This window comes from Scleropages formosus, chromosome 24 (genome assembly GCF_900964775.1).
Source record: "Scleropages formosus chromosome 24, fSclFor1.1, whole genome shotgun sequence".
Classification (NCBI taxonomy): Eukaryota; Metazoa; Chordata; class Actinopteri; order Osteoglossiformes; family Osteoglossidae; genus Scleropages; species Scleropages formosus.
The window spans coordinates 17988771-18011137 of NC_041829.1; the positions used below are offsets into that span (position 1 = coordinate 17988771).

Consider the following 22367-nt stretch of genomic DNA (forward strand, 5'->3'; position numbering starts at 1 on the left):
CTGGAGCAATTTAGGGTAAGTACCTTGCGCATGAGGGGAGTGTGGTGGTGCAGCGGGTTTGAGTCCTGCTTGGGGTACACTGCGATTGACTGGTGTCCCATCTAGGTCGTTTCCCCATCCCTCCTCAGCCTTGCTCCCCATGTTTCCGGGATAGGCTCCAGCTCGCCACGACCCTGCTTGGAACAAGCGGTTGTTCACATTGACATTACTGACCTTGTTAAAGAGTACTGGAGTTGGAAATGGGATTCAAACCTTCAGCCTTCGGGTCCAAAGGCAGCAGCTCTAACCAGTAGACTACCATCTGCCCTAATTAGCCCAGCTACTTGAGGTTCTAATATCATTATTACAACAACAACCCAGAAGGTCACTCATGAGACTACCATGTGCTGTTCATTGTTTGTTTACTACATAAAAAAATAATCAATTCTTAATTAGCAAACTGTGGTCCAGCCGAGTTTTTAAGTATCCACCACACCCCCCAAATGGTTATGAAGGTTTGTATCACCCTCTTACTTTCATTACCTCTCCTATTATTCTGCTAAGACTGATATTAAAAATAATCTTTCAAGAATCTTTTTCATTTTGTTACATTCAAGGTGTTTGAAGATGTCAAGGTCTTCATAGATGAACATCTAAAAATGCTTTCGTATTTGAAATTGAAAAACAGCGAAGACTATTTATAGGCTGTACCATTTTAGATCCAGTAATAAAACAATGTTTAATTTGGAACTGTGGGGGGTGTTTATCAGGACACAATCTGACTCACCATTTTCTCTTCCTTCCAGGCGAGGTTATGGACATCAAGAAGTAAGCATTTTTATTTGCTTAAAATATATTACTTTTTGTATGGGGGTGACTCCTTGAGATAGCAGAGCTGTTTATTTCTCGCCATTTTCAATCAGTTAGAGACAGTCGGTTAGAAAAAGAAAATGGAATAATTTCACATGATGGAGCATCATCTGCAATATACAGCAGTATTATTTCAAAAGTGATGTGCTAGGTGTATGGTCAAAAATCGCTGGTGGTGAAAATTGGTAAACCTCGCCGCCCTTATATCTTTCTTCAAAGGCCAGTGTTTTTTATTGTACGTTGTTGGATATTTCGAGAATTCCCAGCATGCTTTTCTGTGCTGCTCTCTCTCTCCTGCTGTCACTCTTAATGGCACTTTATAAATTCCCCTCTTCCATTTCTGCTTCCCCCTCTCCTTCCCACCGACCTTGACAAACCAGCAACAGCAGCTGCTGAGGCCGTCGCTCCTCAGGCCGGAGGTACGTCTTCATTGCTTTCCTGACCCCGCCATCTCCATGCCCCCCCCCCCCCAAAGCAGTGAAACCGTGCCTCTGCGGCCCTCTTCTCTCCTAAGCTGCTCTGCCTGTAAGTAATCGCTCGGCTCTGACCGCAGGAGCTCTCCATGGAGTCCGGAATTGACCCAGGCCAGGAGTATTACACTCAGGATTACTACAATTACGAGCACGGGTGAGTCCGGCTCATTTGCATGGACTGCGTACGCGGCTCTTGAGTTCCCGTCATGATATTCATCTCCAGGTTCAGTCTGACTCATCTGAAATCCTGAGGTTTAACTGTCACTTTTCATTTTTGAGTAAAAGTTTACCTTCCACCTGTTCATGTCGGTGACGGTACTCGGCTGATGGCTACATTTGCCACCTGCAATGACTTATTTCTGTTTGAGGGCCGTGGGGCTCCTGTTTACTTCGCATGGACGTCGAGGAACACGCTGATCGTTAAAAAAGCCGCAGGAATGGCACATATGGCTGGAAATAAAGAAAAGCGTGCCGTTTCTGAGCAAATGTGCTGCCTTAATTTGGCTCCCTTACTGCACCCATGTGGGAAGCTTATACCGTTATAGGGTGGGAACAGTCACATAATCTGGGACTCTGAATTTATAACACCGGATATATGTGGCTCTTACCGCTCTGCTTTGCCTTAACCGACCTTTTCTTAGTTTTTAATGGGAACCGCCAAACTTTCAGTGGATTGACAGGCTGTTACTTCACCTACTTTCTGCGAGAGAAAACAGAAATAATGTCCTTCAGGTAATAATTATGTTCAGGGAAGGGTAAACTAACATTATGGAAAATCGCTCTTTGGAGTTTTAAATGAACAAGGCTTTGACTGTCCAGCTGTTGGACAGCCATCCGTCCATCCGTCCATCCATCCATCCATCCATCCATCCACCTGTCTCTCTGTTCATCTGTCTACATAGCTAACCCCATTGTTCAAGGTGACTTTGAGACATAGATTAACTAAGAGTTAAGTAAGGAAGCTTTAAGAAAGTCCGAGGTAAAGAGTCAAACGCTTGCTGTGCAGAAGGATGTCATCCCAATCGTGCTTTGCCGTGGACGGCTTCGGTTTCGACTGCTGCGTGACCAACAATAGCATCTTAATCTCTTAATCTGGGGGAGGATTGTGTGTTTGGGGGCTGGGGATTAGCCTCACAGGTTGGAATCACGGTACCCAAGGCTGCAGTGTCTGTTGTAACCTACATCTGCCATTCAGCATCTACTTGAGTCCCTCACTCGTCTGGACTAATCAATGGCAAATCCCATAAGGAGGAGTTACCCCAGATAACGCAGGCCTCATTACTGACTTCCTCGCTAAAAGCCCGGCTAATTAGGCATGAGGGCTTTCAGGCTTTTCAGATATTTACAATAATTGTCTGACCTCAACGCATGTGAAGTGAAGTCAGGCAGCTGTCGGGTGAAGGATGGCTCATTTTACAGTCATGCGCAGTTTGTGTCTGCTTATGTTTTCGTGTCCACGCATCTGCTGTCGGACGTCAGCCGAGCCCAGTCTCGCTGTTTTTCCCCAGGTATGACCTGCCGCAGTACGGTAGTCGTCGGAAGTTGATATCTCCGTCAGGAATGTACGATGAGTATGGGGAGGTGATCATGGAAGATGACGGAAGTTACTACTACAGTCCCCAGGGGTCTGAAGGAGAGGTAGTGTTCACTTCAGTGATTCTTATCAATGACATGCAACTCTTTATATTTCATATAGTTGCTGCTTGGTATAAGGTAAGTTGTTGACCTGAACCCCATGAAACCCTATGAGAATTTGGAAAAAAGGTTTCTTAGTTATTATACTAAGGGGTCATGTTCTTTCAAAACTAGTTTTATTCTGTTGTTTTAATAAAGTGGCCTTCAAACTTTGTGATATTAACTCTCATGACATGTCTTTGATGCACGAAGCCCTCAAGAAAATATAAGCACGGTTTTATTCTGTAGTCTTTTAATCAGGATGAATTTGTGGTTTGTTTGCTTGGACAGAAGGTCACAGTAATAAGGTAAAATTGCACTGAGAGAGAAATTTTAAAAAAGGCTTTAATTAAAAGTAAGGTCACAGTAATCTGGAATGGTGTCACTGCTACAGGTCTCCATGCGAGGTCGAAGATCTGTGCGAGGCAGGGGTCCACTCCACCCCTCTCATAGAGCAGCTTCTGAGGGCCAAACCCCAGCACATGGACACAAAGGGGCTGAGACCACAGAATCTAATATCAATATTACTGCTTCAGAGGCCTCAAAAAGTTTAAAGTCAGTCATGAAACTCCAAAGATTATTGTCTGAACACAAATCATCCGGTGCACCTGGCCTGCATTACTCTCGATGGAAGAAGTCCAGGATATTCCCAATGATGGTCTCCAAGGAGATGAAGAATGGATGCGACTACATCAAGATAGCATCCGCCCACCAGGATGGTGCCATGGTCATAGAGGGGAGTTATTTTCAGACATCGTATGATACACCCTCAGCAAGGAAGGGCTTGGGAAAGGTCTTGAACCACACTAGCATTACCAGGAAGCTGCAAGCGCGAAGGAAGTTGCGGGGCAGTTCGAGCACAAGCTCCCCCACTGGGAGTGAGAAGGGCGAATCTGAAATCCAGTCTGCCAGCAATGGCAAGAAGGAGAAGGGCCAGTCAAAAGTCTCCATCAGGATCCTCGGAGAGCGCGAGGAAGAGGACCGAGGTTCCAAAGTCAAGAGCAGGAAGGAAGACTCCCAGGGGGAACTTTCTGAGAGGAGCAGCATCGCACTTCCCATTAAAGACGAAAAGTATCTTGTACTTGACCCTGACAGGTACGGCATCAATGAGACTACTGTGGACTCAGAGGTGGAACAGGAGGACTCGGATGATGAAAAGAAGTCACAGTCGGAAAAAGAGTCAGATATGGAGAGGGAGTCTGAGACAGATAAAGAGCTGGATAGAGAGAGACGCTCTGAAGACTATGACGACGAGCAGAGAAGCACTGTTTCAGAGGAGGCCGAGGCCCAGGAGTCTGCATCAAAGGTATTTTCCTGTAGCACATCCTCTGGTTCGCATGCGTTCACTGTTCAGTCTTCAAGCACTGGCAGGAAATCTTTGGATAAGTTCACTGAAGGCGCACAAGATGGCAAGATGAGCAGATCTTCAATAAGACCTGCAAATTACACCAGCTCAGCATCCGCTCGTGGAAGCCGTGAGCCCGGGATATCCGCGCTTGCTCCGAGATCTAAAGGCTCGCGTAAAGAACAAGACGAGGGAGAGCGGGCTAGTTCGGAAGAAGACAGTTATGAAGGTGTGATGTCCAGGAAGTCCGATGGTTTCCAGACTGCTATGTCGACAGTAAGGTGCAGAAGCTCTTATATCGGGACAGCACAACATACCGCGAAAAGCGGAATGATGGGAAGTTCAGAGGAAGCGTGTGATCTATCGCCAGTAATTGAAGTCGATGAAGAAGAAACACCTTCTCTAAAGATGCAGAGTGTTCCTGTGTCCATTTCCTTGTCTTCTGACAGAGCTCAGCTGTCTGTGAGTGTGTGCTCCAAGGAGGTTGGAGGAGAAGAAGACGACGAGGAGTCTGAAAACGAGGCTTCGGATTCAGAAGAAGGATAAAGCAGCATCTTTCTAGATACCATTGAAGGCTCCTAAGTAAGACGGGCCTGTCCGAATGTTGATTTTTCTGCCTTGGCTGTGCTGGAGTGTGATTTCTTATCTTAATCTGGCTCTGCAGTTATGCTATCATGGCTGCTTTTCCACTCCTCTGGTTCAGCTTTTCCCCACTCGCCCCTTGAACAGATCTTCTGTCCTCTTCAATTGTTTTGATGAGTCATGTCACCAGTACCCTTGGAGTGCAGTGCTGTACTTTGTTCTTTGTGTTGCAAGACGTTCAGTGAGCAGTCATTGCATACATCACAGATGTCTGATGCAATGAAACTGAAACCTGTGTTATCGCCAGAAACATAAAAGTCAGAATGGGCAGAGAGTTGTCATGTGCACATCTGCCCACATGCCATTTTCTGTTCCTTTCTGTTCTCCACGTGAATCGCGCGTTAACCCCTCTGCTCTTGTCTCGCTGCTTTTCCAGTGCGGGAGAAAAAAACGGATCAAGCTGGTGGTAGATAGAGAGTACGAGACCAGCTCGACGGGGGAGGACAGTGCTCCGGAGTTGCACAGGAACCGCCTGTCCAACATAAACAGTCACAGCAACATCAACGGGAGCATTTACCTCGCTCAGAACGGCTCCATCATCAGGACCCGGAGAATAGGCCACCCCAACAACATAAAAGTCGGCTCACCTGCCAGGCTGGGGAAGCAGTTCAAAAAGCTCGATAGGCTTGCTGTGACCCACGAGGAGAGGCTCCCTCTCAACAGCCCCGGGGCGGCGGGAGCCTCCACCACCGCGGACGTGAACCTGAGCACCCGCCCCTCCAGCAGCTCCTTGACCTCCGGCACGGTGGAGCCAGACAGTAACGTGTCAAAGTCCAACGTAGCGAAGCCGAGGTGCGACGGGGGGCAGGGCGCAGAGGAGCAGGAGTCTGCCATAGACAGCGGGGCAGTGAGGGGCTCAGAGACTCACAGCGAGTCCCACACGGACGAGGAAGAGCTTTGGATGGGGCCATGGAACAATCTGCACATACCAATGACAAAACTGTGACTTTTTGTATTTTTATTTTTGTTTTACTACATAAGATGTAATTTTTATTGTTTTTGCTGAAAGGAAACGGAATATTTATATTGTACACCTGCGATGTACCCCAGAATAATTATGCTATTTAACATATTAGAGAAATGTGGGAATTGCACTCCCGTTGAGCATTATTTGCTTTAATTAAAACTGCTAAGTGAAAAGAGTACTTTGGTGGGATTGTGACATGAACTTTTTATTCAGACACGAACAATAAACTGTTCTTTGAAAAAAGATTTTTCCTTAATTCCTACGATTATATCGTGAAGGATTTCAGGAGCTGCAAGTTCTAATGGTCTCAGAGAGATGAAAACACTGCTGACGTTGTTAAGGACAAAAAAAAAAATAAGGGTCAGTGTGTGTCACGGGTAATGGATCCAAATGGCTTCATAATGGAATAGCATCCTGTCAAGAGGCGAGAGCTGCAGATGAAGCTGCTTTGCGCTCAAATACCACCCTAATATTCTGTCGTCATTTTTATATCGCTCTTTGAAACTCAGCAGTGACATTTTTCAGTATCCGCTGCATAAGATTTGCCTTATCTGTCAATTATTTGGTTCTGGTTGAGTTTGAAATTGATATTTGTGCTTATGGTGTGTCATTTCTAAGCACATACAAATAATGCTGTAACCTCTGTTATGGTGTAAGTTCATATCCATGCGCCAGCTCCTGTCCGTCCAGTCATGGCAAAACAGCCAAATACAAGGCTCCTTATGCATTAAGTAGCAATGAATTTTATGGGTGCTGTCCCAGGATTCCTTTCTAAAAAAATCTAAAGCATATTATTAAAATTAAGGTTATCCCAGAAGTTATCCTAGCTGGATGCCAGTTTGCATAATTTATGCATTCTCAATAAGGCAGAAGAATATTCTGATTTAATCAAAGAAAAAAAAATGGAAATATGCAGAAATTTACTTATCATTTGGAATATCATACTGAGATGGAAGGCCTTGAAATTATTTGAGATTTTTATTTTGTTCTACAAAAAGCTCTTGCTGTATTCTGCAGGACATGCACTGTTTATTAACGCTTTGAGATTACATGACTGCAAGTTGCAAGTATTTGTGTTTTGTTATTATACATGAGAGTTCAGTCTCGCTGTGAGTGCAATAAACTGACTGTACGTTGAACAGAAGATTAATTGCTTCATCTTCACTGTCTCAGTCGTCTTGCCAACAGGTTTAGCTCCCTCGCTTTCGGAGACAATTGCGCTGTGCTTCTTGTATGGAGAGCGAGTTTGAGGAGTCTTAGAGAATGAGTGCCTTTTACGGGGGAACATTCTTTGTTGGACATCCTGAATGGTGGATTTCATTCGCTTAATTCATGTGCCAATGCCGAGGCATCTTGCCAAAATGCTTAAACTTTGCACTCAGTCCTGCATTGTGAAAAGTGGATTTTTTTTTTTTTTTTTTTTTTGGAGAGGTTTAAGCATTTGAATTCACTAAAATGACCTTGATATCAGGTTTTACACACAGCAATGAAAAATTTGGAAATTGCAGCCCCATGCAGTTACCTACCTGCATTTATTGCTAAATGAGCCTCTTGAGTCTAAATTAATTTTAACTTTTTGTTCCGGATTCCTTTTACACTCATTTCTTGTGTTGCAACTGACAAAGTAATGAAGCTATGAAGATAAAAATTATTTCCGGTTTGTTTATTTTTAATGGCCTTTTGCTATATCTTGTTTCTGTTTTCTAATTCCAGCGTTGCAGCACTAATGCGACTCGTTGGCCAGATGTATTTCCACAACCAGCCTGTAGGTGTCAGTAAATCGGACCCAAAGAGAATCGGACTGTGTGTCCAGTTGAAGAGGATGAGGGAAGCTTTCACGTTTTTATCGGATGAAGCAGCTAGCAGTTGGGATTGAATAGGAGTATGTTGGGACATTTTTATTTTCAGTCATTTTAAATTAATTTTGATGACACTTGAACATTAAACTGTCGTAGAAAGTACTTTTTCGTTTGTTGCAGCCAAATAGCTGTGTAGCTTTACCTAACAGTAAATAAACTTCGTTATCACTTTTATTGATTGTGACTTTTTTATGAGCAAAACGAGTTACACTTACAATTTCAATTGACTTCGTAAGAAAAGAAGTACTTGTTGGATAATAGCAAATATTGTTATCTGTAGTATTTAGATTATTTTACTTATAACAACATGAATGTTTCTGTGATGAATAAACAAACATTGATCATTTTTAGGTACGGCCTGCAAATCGGATCAGTCTGCAATCTTGTATAGTGCCTGTTCTGCATAATTTGATCTGAATGTTTGCGTGTTTTTGTCACCAAGGAGAGTTTTGTGCCTGCAGTTGAATGTTTCAAACTGACAGCAGTTTGATTAAACCACAAGACTGTCAAGTGGGGGAAAAAAATCCCAGCTCCCTTCAAGTCACTTTTATATAACAGAACGGATGCTGCTCTGGATACAGGTTCTTTCCCCTACTAATTCAAACAAATCTCAACCTTCGCCACTGAATCTGTCCTTTTTAAATTTCATTTCAAAACTTTTATTTTACACTATACACCCTTTTATCGTTACATCTGTAGATTTTATATCATTCATTGTCATAACTTGGCTCAAAAACAATTGCATTTACCCTTTTAGGAACGGACCTATCCGAATATGTATAAGATGTTCATCGGCAGTCACCGTGAGTCCTGTCTTTAGCTTTGGCTTCAGAGAAAATAGTCGAAAATAGTCTGTCGTGACTGTGTGGGTGCGCTGCAGCAGTCCACCACCATCTTTCACTATGGTATGTCTTCTGTGGAAAAACTCGATATGAGAAGAATGAGGATCGAAAAAAGGCATTCAGAAGTGATGAATGTACAGAAAATAAAATAAAAGTACAGCTTTGTGAATATGAGGAAAAAAGCCACAAACAATGGAATGAGTAAACTACAAAATTGAGAAAAAAAATTAGAATATTTTTTAAATTGACTAATGGCTGTTAGTTTTGTCCTGCTGCAAATTGTCCCTCGGTGTTGGCATCTTGTCGTCTTATCCAGATATTGCCAGAAGTCGAGTTAGATACACACTAGATTTTCTTCATTTAAAGAAAGAGCTGTTTCTGCTTCCACTGGAGTTCTTCATGGTTCCTTCATTGAATTGTAATTTTTTTTTTTTTTTCCTCTCTCAAGAGGCTTAAATTGATAAATGTACCTTTTCATGGAATCTCAGTGAATCCTTATTATGAATCTTTTAATTCATTTTCTAAGAATCCCAAGAGTGACGAGGTCAGGGAGGGTATGAGTAATGCTTGGCTTGATATTCTTTTCCCGTAGTAACAAAACAGAAGCTTGAAGGTTGTTCTGGAAATGTGAGCGGGACACAAAACAGACTGTGCTTAACAAGGCACATAGCAGGGATGGTTAAAGGGAGACTGCAGAAAGCTCATCAGCCAGATTGCTGCCATTGTCTGGCCCAGGACAGTGGCCTATTCTTCCTCCTCTGGCACCGAGTCAAGGCGCATTTCTTAGAGTCAAATTCAAGGGAGTATAGGATCGAGTTTCTTTCAGGGTCCAGTCTGTTTAAAGCATTACATTGTTTAAACTCTTACTAAAAACACAGAAAGTCGGACATGGCGAGCAGAACGTGCCCCCAGACGTACCCAACTACACGGCGATATCTGTGTCAAGGTGGAGTGAGTTGTTGAGATGTGATGAGATATATTATCAATGTACCTCATGAGAAAAGGTAAAATTTGCAGTATTTGTAATTTTCATCATTAATTTATAATTCCATAAAACGGCTTTTGCGGAGATGGAGGCGTGGTGGTGCAGCGGGTTTGGCCGGGTCCTGCTCTCTGGTGGGTCTGGGGTTCAAGTCCTGCTTGGGGTGCCTTGTGATGGACTGGCATCCCATCCTTGGTGTGTCCCCTCCAGCCTTACGCCCTGTGCTGCCGGGTTAGGCTGCGGCTCGCCAAGCGGTTTCAGGCAGTGTGTGTGTGTGCGTGCGCATTAGCTCTTGCAGATTAGTTCTACTTATTCATTTTTATGCCAAATCAGACTTTTCTCACAGCAATAAAGTGCTACTTTGCCAGTGAAATCTCATGTGCAGATTTCCCAGGTTTGTTTGATTGTTGTGAAATTAAATCAGTATTGCTTTGCTGCAATAATAATAATCTTACGCAATCTCAGTATATAAATCCATATATTCTGTGCAGGACAGTTGATGTTTGAATAGCACTGATTTGCTTTTGGCGCTAGGTGGTGCTGCCGACCAACATAATGGCCCTTTTTGAGAACCTCTTTTTTTGCCCAAACTTTATCTGGATTTTCACTCATGTTTTTCTGCAACACTGATTGAAGTTTAAAGTTGGTATTAGTGAATTTTCAGAATTAGAGCTGTATACTAGCTAATTTTTCACTCAAATTATAAGAGCACTGTTGAGCTGGCTGCTGTGAGGGTGGGTGTAGACTGCAGACGTACCACGCTCAGTGTGTGAAATGGTGGTAAGGAGGTGATGGCCAAACCGACAAACTGAGATTTTACCAGGGTAGTGTTGTTATAATGCCAGACACAACCATTTCAGCAACACGGAGAAAACCTCTGACTGGTCACTATAACCTAGAAGAATAAATTCTGTCTTTTACAGGTTCACTCTCCCTCAAACTGTATGTGGTACCCAGAAGGAGCAGAAAAATACCTTCATTTTACTTGTAAGTCTATAGTATTACCCATACTCATCACGGTGAATACATCTAAAACCTGTTTATCTAAATTTTGGTTCTTAGATCATTAGCAAAATCTGCGGAGCTGCTTGAAAGTGTGTGAACCCTGTAGGGATGGTCGTTGTTCTTCTATAACATGTTAAAATGAACATAAAATCTGAATTTTACATTTTAAAATAAACTTAAAAAATGAAGAAATGACCATGATTTACACAACTGATTCTGCTTACCTATTCGGTGTAACCAGTTCAACTTGGGCTTCACTTATTTTTACACCTACACTGCTTGTGTGTTTCTACTACACACACGATTTCCTCTAAAGCACCACATGGAATTGGTCATCACACACCTATTATGTCACACGATTAACACTGATCCTCATTAAATAACCATTTCGTGGTAAAACTAAGGGACACAAGGGCATCAAGTACATCTGATGATCTGTAGTAGTTTTATAAAGTACATAAACACTTATAATACATTTACTATAACACGCAAGAAACTTTTCTTCGTCACACATCTGACTTAATTAGGAATCGGAAGGAGTTTCGTTTCCTTGAAAATCATATTTGTTGTGTGATGCTCTCCATGTTCTCTATTCTCCGTACCGATGGGCCCCGAATGCCGAGTAGTTCGACACCTGTGCGCCTGAGGATGAGGAAGACTGATGACGCAGCGAATGCCGCTGCCCGGGGCTCCACGGAACCTGTGTAAATATTCTGTTTTTCATCTCTTGATGATTAAGTCGGAGAACGCAGGCTCTCGGGTCACACCGCTGGTTCACTGTAGCCTTTTCACCTTTGCGACACCGCTGGGTAAACAGGGTGTTGACGTGAAGTCACACTTATTGTCACCGTGTTTTCACACTGAATTCATTTAAAACCAATGCATGTTAATGAAAGTCAGAGTCATTCGTCCACAAAGTTGCAGGAGATGTATTGACGTTAATCTACGTTAATTCTCTTTAGTACATTGAGTTTATGTCGTGAATCGCATTGCTGCCTGTCTGTCGGGCATCTCTTCATGGATGTATGATCACCACCTCCCACTCAACCTCTCCAAAACTGAGATTCTTTACCTCCCAGCTGGCCTGTCCTCCTGTCGCGACCTCTCGATCAAACTGGACAACTTGCTCATTTCACCTACCTCCTCGGCTAAGAGTCTGGGAGTAACGATTGATGCGAGTCTGTCATTCTCTCAACGTATCGAAGCCGCAACCCGGTCCTGCAGATACGTCCTGGATAATATTCGTAGGATCCATCCCTACCTCACTACCGACTCCGCCCAACTACTTGCCCAGGCCATGGTGACTTCCTGTCTGGACTACTTCAACTCTCTTCTGTGTGGCCTTCCCGCTACTGCCATCAAACCTCTACACCTGATACAGAATGCTGCTGCTGCCCAAGTTTGACTTGCTGAAGTGTTCCCATGTATCTCCTTTACTCATTTCTCTCCACTGGCTTCCTATAGCTGCCCGAATCAAATTCAAGACCCTGGTTATTGCCTACAAATGCATCAACAGAACTGCTCCCAGCTATCTAGAAGACTTGATCAACTGCTACACCCCAGTCAGACCCCTTCGCTCGTCTGCTTCTGCTCGCTTGGTGGTCCCGCGCACGAAAGGTAAAGCACGGAGGTTCTCGGTTCTGGCTCCGTTCTGGCGGAATGACCTTCCCCTCTCAATCAGAACTGCTGAAACTCTTGTCCACATTCAAGAAGGGTCTGAAAACCCACCTTTTCAAGATCCACTTTGCCCAAGATCTCTTGAGATCATCTATGGTGTAACTGTTCACGCATCATAACTCCAGAAGCATCCTCAGATACAGCCTTTATTCAGCCACTACTCAGGCATTGTATTTGCTTATTTGTGTATCTTATAATATTAAAAAAAAAAAAAAAAAAAATTGGTGGGAGGGTATCAGGATTTGTCTATCCTGTGTCTTATGCACCTACTCGATCGATGCAGCAAGTGGTAGGTAACAAACTAGGTTTGCTTCTTGAGACTTTCATGTCTGCAGCTATGTCTCCTCCTCTTAATGTAATGCATAAATTGTACTTTTGCTGAGATGTACGTCGCTTTGGACAAAAGTGTCTGCTAAATGAATAAATGTAAATGTGAGTTTCGAAGAAAGTTCTCCACTCATATCTTCGGATCACAGGATTGTTTCCATTTTTCCCCCCCGCAAGAGTGCAAACCCCTCCCACGATGGAAGGGTCTTAACCAACATTTTTCATTGCATAAATGAATGCAGCACTGGATGCATTTTACAGCCGTACAGGTGTCGAAAATTTGCATTACATTTACATTTATCTGACGCTTTTCTCCAAAGCAACTTAGTGTTAAGGTTTTAATTATTTACCCCTTTATACAGCTGGGTAATTTTTACTGGAGCAATTCAGTGTAAGTACCTTACTCAAGGGTACCACAGTCGCAGGTGAGACTCAAACCTGCGACCTTTGGGTCCAAAGGCAGTTGCTCTAACCACTACACTATCTAGAAGGAAGAAAGACGGAAGCAAAAAATAATGGACAAACATAAATCATATTTAAGGCTTCAAAAAAGAAAAGAGAACTATAAAAGAACAGATAAAACTATATCTCTATACATTTAAATGTGTCCGTCCGTACCGCTCACCCAATACGGGGCACGGGGAACCAGAGCCTAACGCAGCACACAGGGCGTAAGGCCGAAGGGGCAGGGGACACACCCAGGATGGGACGCCAGTCCATCGCAAGGATTTATATGTGTACTGTATATAATATGAAAGAGCAAGACAGCTGGTTGTTCCGCTGGTGTTCCAGGGGTTTCCCAGTTTGCATCACTACTGTGTGTCTCGTGATTCTATTTTGATTATTGCATAATCCTGAGGGGGGGGGGGGGGGCGTCGAGCAATCTTCTCTGCAAATAGCCCTAAATCAAAATAAATCCCCCCCCCCATGTCATCAAGAATGGCTGAAAGGGACATAACTTGTATTGAAGGTGGATCCTGAGACAGAGGAAAAGTGTCTCCAGGACCAGCAGGAGGAAACAGACACAGGACAGGAGGTAAGAAACAAGGTAATGATACACGGATGATAATACATAAGGCCTTCATGCCAACAACAGTCTTTTCCTGTCTCGCGTACCGTACGTCTCCAGAGGCCCGCAGTGCGAGGCCGGCGCTCGTATTTGCACCATCTGCTGTATCACATGCGTATTTATACGCCGAGTCTCAGAGAGAAAAATATTTTTGTTTGCGCTTCATAAAATGTATGCTGGTAATCTCAGGAAATGTTAATATGAGGGACGTTTCTGCCTTGGCATTGCCAAACCTGTAATGCGCACGTTATTTTTGTGTGCCATTTATAAATATGCCATTTTAAATGAAATCCTCTTTGGTTTCCTAAACTACATGTTGTATGTTTGCTGCGCTTTATAATCTCCGTGCATACAGTGTAAGTTGTTATTTCAGAGATGTACTTGATCTGTTTGAACCCAAATTAAGGTTTAACTGACACACAAGCTCAGTGAAGTGCTCTTTCTCAATGACATCCCACCCAAGCGTTTTATTATTGCCGAAATGTAGGGGTGCGCACAAAAGTAGGAACTCAGCAGTCTGGGCGCGGTAATGGAGGGGTACATGTACCGTACAGCGCCGCTGCACACGTTACGCTCCGTGCCATCGATAGGGAGCCTCTTCGGCCGGTCGGACGTAACGCGAATGAGCACGAGGCGTTTGCACTAACTGTCGCGGTCGTTGTCCCTTCCTCCCTTTCATTTTACTTCAGTGGTGGACAGGTTGCACCGCGAAAGCTCCATCACGGCACCGGCGATCAATGTGGAGTCCAGGAAACCGGAGACTAGTTTCTGTTCACCGGTCATTCCGTTAACCGCTTCGAGGAGCCTCCCGACTCTTCAACCGCGGAGGACGCCCGCGAGTCGCTTCGGCTCGATTCTCCTCCCCGGCTTGTCCCGCGCAGGTGTTGCACAGGTGTGCTCAAACTTTTGACCGGTGCCGTTTATCAGCGCGAGGAGTCGGAGGACCTCCGAGGCCTCGAGTGCGGGTCCGTGCGGACCGATGGGTGCGGTGCAGGGGGTGTGTGGGAAGCGGAGCCTTCGGCCCTCCTTGCGCGGTGATGTGATAATGTGAAAATGACCTCGCGCCTCGGGCTCGTTCCCGGCTGAACCGCGCCGTGGGGGAGCTTTAACGTTCGTGGGTCACCTTCACAATCGGTGCTGGCCACCGGTCCAAAATCCCGCCCCGCTGGAGAATTACCTGCGCCGTACAGCGAAACACCACCGCCGTAGGAGCACGGGGACGCCGGCAAAGCGCGTTGCTCGTCAGATGCGTTTGAGTTTATTTCTGGGGCCCAGGATTTGGCATGAACGTTAATATAATTATACATGGTTTTCAAGAACGACTGCCAAGAGTTTTGATGTTGGGACCATGGCAGTCGTTCCTCTTCTGGGTTCCACTCGGTTGCCGCGTATAAATTAGAGAAGAAAAGGGGAGGGGAAGACCGATGAGTTCGATTCGCTTACAATGTGACTTTTCCATCATACCTTCCAACACCCTCGTGACCGCAGTGTTAGCGTAGTGAAAAGCGCGTTGTGTCGTCGCGGGCCTTGGCCGAGATCCCGAGGGCTCTTCGATTCAGCGTTCTCACCGTTAAGGTGGAATGCGGCCCCAGCAGGGAATCTTGTTAAAAAGAAATTAGGATGAAATGATAGAAAATTCTGCGGTCTGAGCGCCGGGCCCATTTGCGGTGGGCACAGATCGTGTTTTTTAACGAGACTTTGACTGTCTGCTCTCGTTAAAACAGCTGTAAAGCCGAGCGCGAGTCGAACCGCGGCATCTCGCAGCCGCCAACCGCGGACTGCTTGCTCGAAGAAAGGGAACGATGCGGTGCAGTGCGGCGAGGTGCAGCGAGGTGCGGCGCTCACCAAGGCCTCGCCGGTGCTCATCCGCGGCACTGTCCTACAAGAGCGCCGTCTTTCTGAAATCTTTGACTCATCCTTAATCCCGCCTTTGGCATCGCCGTGGAAAACAGGCCGCGCGCCTCAGCGCCGTCACCGTCCGGCGTTTCCGAGGTTTCGTCCCAGTGAAGTTCGGCAGTTGCTCCAAAATAAACTACTTATTTTGTGGCTTATATTGTTATACGTGTTATAATTGACTGCATGTGGGTCACATTTACATACATCTCCACGTATGTTATTAATATATGTCACATGATATTTGAGGCCGTTTTCAGAAATGTGTATATATGTTCTAGAATTTTATTTTTGTGGGGAGTGTGGCGGCGCGGCGGGTAGTGCTGGTGCCTCGCAGCTCCTCTGCTGTGGTTTGGATATAAGTTCAAATCCAGCTCGGTCTGTGAGGAGTTTCCACTTTCTCCCCGTGTTCGTACTCGTTTCCTTCGGGCGCTCTGGTTTCCACCTGCAGTCCAAAGATGGGGTTTCAGATGCACCGGTGACTCTAAATTGTCGTGTGTGTGCAAGAGGGAGGCCGAATAAGTGTGTACGACTGGCCGCCCAGGGTGTACAATGCTTCCAAGATAGGGTCCACACCACCGCAACGCAGCATTTGCCAAGCAGTTATTGAAAACATTACATTTACATACATTTATTTATCAGACACTTTTCTTCAAAGTGACTTCCAATGAACTCTATGTAGTGTTACCAGATCACACACCTTATTCACCATGATAACTTGCACTGCTAGATACACTACTTACACTGGGTCACTCATCCATACATCGGTGGAACACACACACTCTCTGTCACTCACTCACACACTATGGGGGAACCTGAACAGCACGTCTTTGGAATGTGGGAGGAAACCAGAGCACCCAGCGAGAACATGCAAACTCCACACAGACTGAGTGGGGATCGAACCCAAGACCTCTCGCACCAACCAGGCGCTGTGAGACAGCAGCGCTACTCGCTGTACCACGATGCCACCCGTAACAAATGAGATTTATGGATGTATGTGTGTGTTTCATACAATTTTTAAGATGTCTTGTGCATCTGATTTGCTCTGTATTCGGGAGATTGTGGCAATATAGACATAAATGGCCAAGAACCAACTTTTCTGATGTTAAGACCCCTTTGACACGCCTCAGCTGCCATTAAATCACTGTGATGTATGGTTGTGTATTTTAAAGGCTCACAATAATGTGTCCGTAGGACTTTGGTCTACTTGATACATCAAAGATGCTTCATTTATGTATTTGCCCTTTGCTCCCAGTGTGTCTGGCTGCGGTTTAATGTCTGTGTGGTCTTGCAAGCAACTAAATGGTGGTACTGCTGTAATTCCACGTGTTCCACCACGATCTGAATCCTTTGGGGTCTCTTACACGAAATTTTGCTCGCCCCACATTCCCCATTCTGGCCTCCAGTTCGGCGTAATGTATGCGAGGTCTGCGAGTTACAGCTGTGTATTATATAATGATTATGGAAATGGAACTTTTTCACTTTAGAATATCGAAGCGGCCCTGTGGCGTATATTTCCTCGACAGCTATGTGTGTGGTATGTTGTGCTGTAGGTCTCTAGATGTTTATGTTTATGAATCGACATTAGCATTTTCGGCACGTTTCCTCCGGGATCAATGAAGCATCTCGTTGGTTTGATAGAAAATACTGCAGGAACGTATTTTGATGTCTGGAGAACAGTTTGAAGTGCTCTTGGGTGGTGCAGTGGCACAGCAAGTAGCGCTGCTGTCCCCCAGTGCCTGGGAAGTGCAAGAGTACGTGGGTTTGATCCCCGCTCAGTCTGTGTGGAGCTTGCATGTTCTACCCGCGTCTGCGTGAGTTTCCTCCGGGTGCTCTGGTTTCCTCCCACACTCCAAAGACATGCTGTTCAAGTTCCCCCATAGTATGTGAATGACAGAGAGAGAGTGCGTGTGTTCCACTGATGTATGGATGAGTGACCCATTGTAAGTAGTGTATCTAACAGTGTAAGTCACCGTGGTGAATAAGGTGTGTGGCCTGATAACACTAGATAGAGTTCACTCGAAGTCGCTCTGGAGAAAAGTGTCTGCTAAATAAATAAATGTAAATGTAAAACGAAGGTGAATTTCACTATGAATTACTAGGTGCACTCACCAGCAGGGCTGTGGGTTTGAATCCCACTTCCAGCTGTAGTACCCCTAAGCAAAGTCCTTATCCTAAATTGTTCCAGTAAAATTACCCAGCTGTATAAATGTTTAAATAATTAGTTTAACATTGTAAGTCACTTTGGTGAAAAGCAGCGGATAGATAGATAGATAGAAGAAGAACAGGACTTGAACTGAATTGATGTGATGAAAACTCTCCAGCTGTACAAATGAGTAAATGATAGCAAGTCGCTTTTGACATTTTAATCTGCTTTGGGGAAACGCATCAGCTGAATATCCATCTATCCATCCATCTTCCTCCGCTTATCCGGGACCGGGTCACGGGGGCAGTAGTCTAAGCAGAGCCCCCCAGACTTCCCTCTCCCCGCAAACCTCCTCCAGCTCCTCTGGGGGAACCCCAAGGTGTTCCCAGGCCAGCCGGGAGACGTAGTCTCTCCAACGTGTCCTGGGTCTGCCCCGAGGCCTCCTCCCAGTGGGACAAGCCCGGAACACCTCCCCAGGGAGGCGTCCAGGAGGCATCCGGAACAGATGCCCGAGCCACCTCAACTGGCTCCTCTCGATGCGGAGGAGCAGCGGCTCTACTCCGAGCTCCTCCCGGGTGACTGAGCTCCTCACCCTATCCCTAAGGGTGCGCCCAGCCACTCTGCGGAGGAAACTCATTTCTGCCGCTTGTATCCGCGATCTCATTCTTTCGGTCATGATCCAGAGTTCATGACCATAGGTGAGGGTAGGAACGTAGATCGACCGGTAAATTGAGAGCTTCGCCTTATGACTCAGCTCCCTCTTCACCACAACAGACCGGTACAATGACCGCATTACTGCGGATGCCGCACCGATCCGTCCGTCAACCTGCCGCTCCATTTTTCCCTCACTCGCGAACAAGACCCCGAGATACTTAAACTCCTCCACTTGAGGGAGCAACTCCCCCCTAACCCGGAGGGGGCAATCCACCTTTTTCCGACTGAGAACCATGGCCTCGGATTTGGAGGTGCTGATTCTCATCCCCGCAGCTTCACACTCGGCTGCAAACCTCCCCAGTGCACGCTGCAAGTCTTGACTTGATGAAGCCAACAGGACCACATCGTCCGCAAAAAGCAGAGACGAGATCTCGCAGCCACCAAAACAGACACCCTCCGTTCCCTGACTGCGCCTAGAAATTCTGTCCATAAAGATAATGAACAGAATCGGTGACAAAGGGCAGCCCTGGCGGAGTCCAACACGCACCGGGAACAGGTCTGACTTACTGCCGGCAATGCGAACCAAGCTCCTGCTCCGGTCATACAGGGAACGAACAGCCCGTAGCAACGAGCCCCGAACCCCATAATCCCGAAGCACCTCCCACAGGATGCCACGAGGGACACGGTCGAATGCCTTCTCCAGGTCCACAAAACACATGTGGACTGGTTGGGCAAACTCCCACGAACCCTCCAACACCCTAGTGAGGGTATAGAGCTGGTCCAGTGTTCCACGGCCAGGGCGAAAACCGCATTGCTCCTCCTGAATCCGAAGTTCGACTATCGGTCGGATTCTCCTTTCCAGTACCCTGGCATAGACTTTCCCAGGGAGGCTAAGGAGTGTGATCCCCCTATAGTTGGAACACAATCTCCGGTCCCCCTTCTTAAAAAGAGGGACCACCACCCCGGTCTGCCAGTCCAGAGGCACCGTTCCCGAACTCCACGCGATGCTGCAGAGGCGTGTCAGCCAAGACAGCCCCACAACATCCAGAGACTTGAGAAACTCGGGGCGGATCTCATCCACCCCCGGAGCCTTGCCACCGAGGAGTTTTTTGACTACCTCAGCAACTTCAGCCAGGGTAATGGACGAGTCCCCCTCCGAGTCCCCGGCCTCAGCTTCCTCTACGGAAGGCGTGTCGGAGGGATTGAGGAGATCCTCAAAGTACTCCTTCCACCGCCTGAGGACATCCTCAGTTGAGGTCAGCAGCGCACCACTTCCACTGTAAACAGTGTTGGCGGAACACTGCTTCCCCCCTCTGAGTCGCCGGACGGTTTGCCAGAATCTCTTTGAGGCCGACCGAAAGTCTTCCTCCATGGCCTCACCGAACTCCTCCCAGGCCCGAGTTTTTGCTGCGGCGACTGCCAGAGCCGCGCTCCGTCTGGCCCGCCGGTACCCGTCAGCTGCTTCAGGAGTCCCATGAGCCAGTCAGGCCCGATAGAACTCCTTCTTCAGCTTGACGGCATCCCTTACCTCCGGTGTCCACCACCGTGTTCGGGGATTGCCGCCGCGACAGGCGCCGGAGACTTTATGGCCGCAGCCCCGAACCGCCGCCCCGACAATGGAGGTGTGGAACATAGTCCATTCGGACTCAATGTCCCCAGTCTCCCTCGGGACCTGGTTGAAGCTCTGTCGGAGGTGGGAGTTGAAGATCTCTCTGACAGGGGCCTCCGCCAAACGTTCCCAACAGACTCTCACTATGCGTTTGGGCCTGCCAGGTCTGTTCAGCTTTTTCCCCCGCCATCGAATCCAACTCACCACCAGGTGGTGATCAGTTGACAGCTCAGCCCCTCTCTTCACCCGAGTGTCCAAGGCATATGGCCGAAGATCAGAAGAAACGACTACAAAGTCGATCATCGACCTCCGACCTAGGGTGTCCTGGTGCCAAGTGCACTGATGGACACCCTTATGCATGAACATGGTGTTTGTTATGGACAAACCGTGACTAGCACAGAAATCCAATAACAACTCACCGCTCGGGTTCAGATCAGGGAGGCCGTTATCAGCTGAATATTCGTCATTATTATTGATAATAATAATAATAAGAAGAAGAAGAAGAAGAAGAATAATAATAATAATGCTCAACCCTTTGTAAGCGTGATACGTGCGCCATTGTGACAAAGATCACGGGTCAGTTTGCACCAAGGGCTTATGTGTACCAGGTAAACCCTGCTTTCTCTCCGAGACAGAGGTGTGTGTGTGTTTGTTTGTGCTTTCGAGCACCTGACGGGAACCGCAACCACACCTGTGGAAACACACGCCAAAGGTTCATGAGACCAGCCTGTGCGATGTAGCGCACACACACACACACACACACACACACACACACACACACACACACACACACACACACACACACACACACACACACAGCATTTGAGCTCGAGCCACCGGAGTCGTTCCCATATTCACATGTACTGACCAGCTTTTTACATCATTTTGCTGACGGGGTGCCGTCTCGGTATTTCAAAGGAGGGCCAGTGGTAATAAAACACTCTCGAAAACCCCCCGGAGTGGCCCGGACAATGGGCTCTTGAGTCACATGACCCACGTTTGAGATGGTGGTCTGGCTGATTTGGGTTTAATGGAGATGTATGTCAAGACTGGAGCCCTGGTGAAGACTGCGGTCTACCAGCTCTGTGTGGCGATTATTTATGACACCGTTTAAGTACTCGGTGGTTAGCCCTCGGAGGAATGACGCGAGACTCAAGGGCACTTTGCAAGTTTAAATTGGATTCCTGCACAACGTGGTACACCGAGGCACAAGCGCTGCCCGCTTTTGGGGGGGGGGGCTCATCTACAGCATGTAACACATCATATTCCGCAGTGCTGCTGCCTTTTGTTGTCTTTGTTTTCGCAACTGTGCACGTTTGTGACTCGCTCGCAGCAGTCCATCCGGAAAGTGTTCTCAACAAGTGATGTCATGTCTCATTTATATTTACATTTCTTGATGTATTGAGCAGACGCTTCTCCAAAGTGACGTACATCTCGGAGAGAAACGCAATGAGTTCATCGCATCAGCGGAAGGAGAGGTTTGGATGCAGACATGTGATTCTGGGGTACAGTCAAATTGTCACATACCGTGGTATTAACCAGTATATGTTACACAAGTAGCTGCGTAAAGGCTGCTTATTATTATTATTATTATTATTATTAACAATTTGTTATTAAAAAATAATTTCAGCATAAGCAAAAGTTCATCATGCTCTCATGAGATCAGGGGAGAAGTGAGTCCAAAAGAGGTGTTTTGAGACCCCTTCTTATTTAGAGAGGGATTCAGCAGTTTTGAGTGACACAGGCAAGTCAACCCACCACATCGGAACCAGAACCAAAAAAACCTTTGCGCTTTTCATTTTGGATCTTTTGTGTGTGGGACTACCAAGCGGAGGAGCGTAGCAGCGTGGTTGGGGTGTGGCGAGTGAATGTAAGCGATCATTGGTGTAGGATTCATTTCAGTTATTTCGTAGGGAGCGCTTTAAAGTAACTTCGCGCCACGCATTTTTCTGCGTGTCTGGTGCCGGACTGAGATGAACAGTTCTCGCAATCGTCTGTTAAAGAGCAGCGAACTTTGGAGTGGAGCTCAGACTTTGCCCCATTGAAGGTGAAAAGCTGCGAAGACATCTCATTAACATGATCAGGGACAGGAGAGCATCTCATCGCTCAGACGTCGTCCTACATCAGCACCCTCATACATCAGCCGTGTCGGAGGGAACTGCCGTGGCTTTCGCCACCGCTTATGCTCAGCATAATTTGACGGCCTCTGCGATGCGAGTGAACCGGTTCTGTTTGAGAACAGCTGTACTGACAAACACCAGGTGTGTAAATAAGGTTTCAGCCAATGACAAAGCGCACAGGTCAAAGCGTAAGAGTGTAGTTTGGGCCGAAAGCGTGCGTGTGCATATATAGCG

The 22367-nt window shown here is 46.4% G+C and overlaps 1 protein-coding gene across 1 annotated transcript; it reads left to right on the forward strand.

Annotated features, from left to right (window-relative positions):
* The first annotated feature begins 3287 nt into the window (after positions 1–3287).
* LOC114909435 (uncharacterized) lies at positions 3288–4887 on the forward strand. The gene is made up of 2 exons (XM_029248800.1): positions 3288–4622; positions 4791–4887. The coding sequence occupies exons 1-2, from the start codon at positions 3373–3375 to the stop codon at positions 4885–4887; spliced, it is 1347 nt and encodes a 448-aa protein (XP_029104633.1). The 5' UTR covers positions 3288–3372.
* The last annotated feature ends 17480 nt before the right edge of the window (positions 4888–22367 follow it).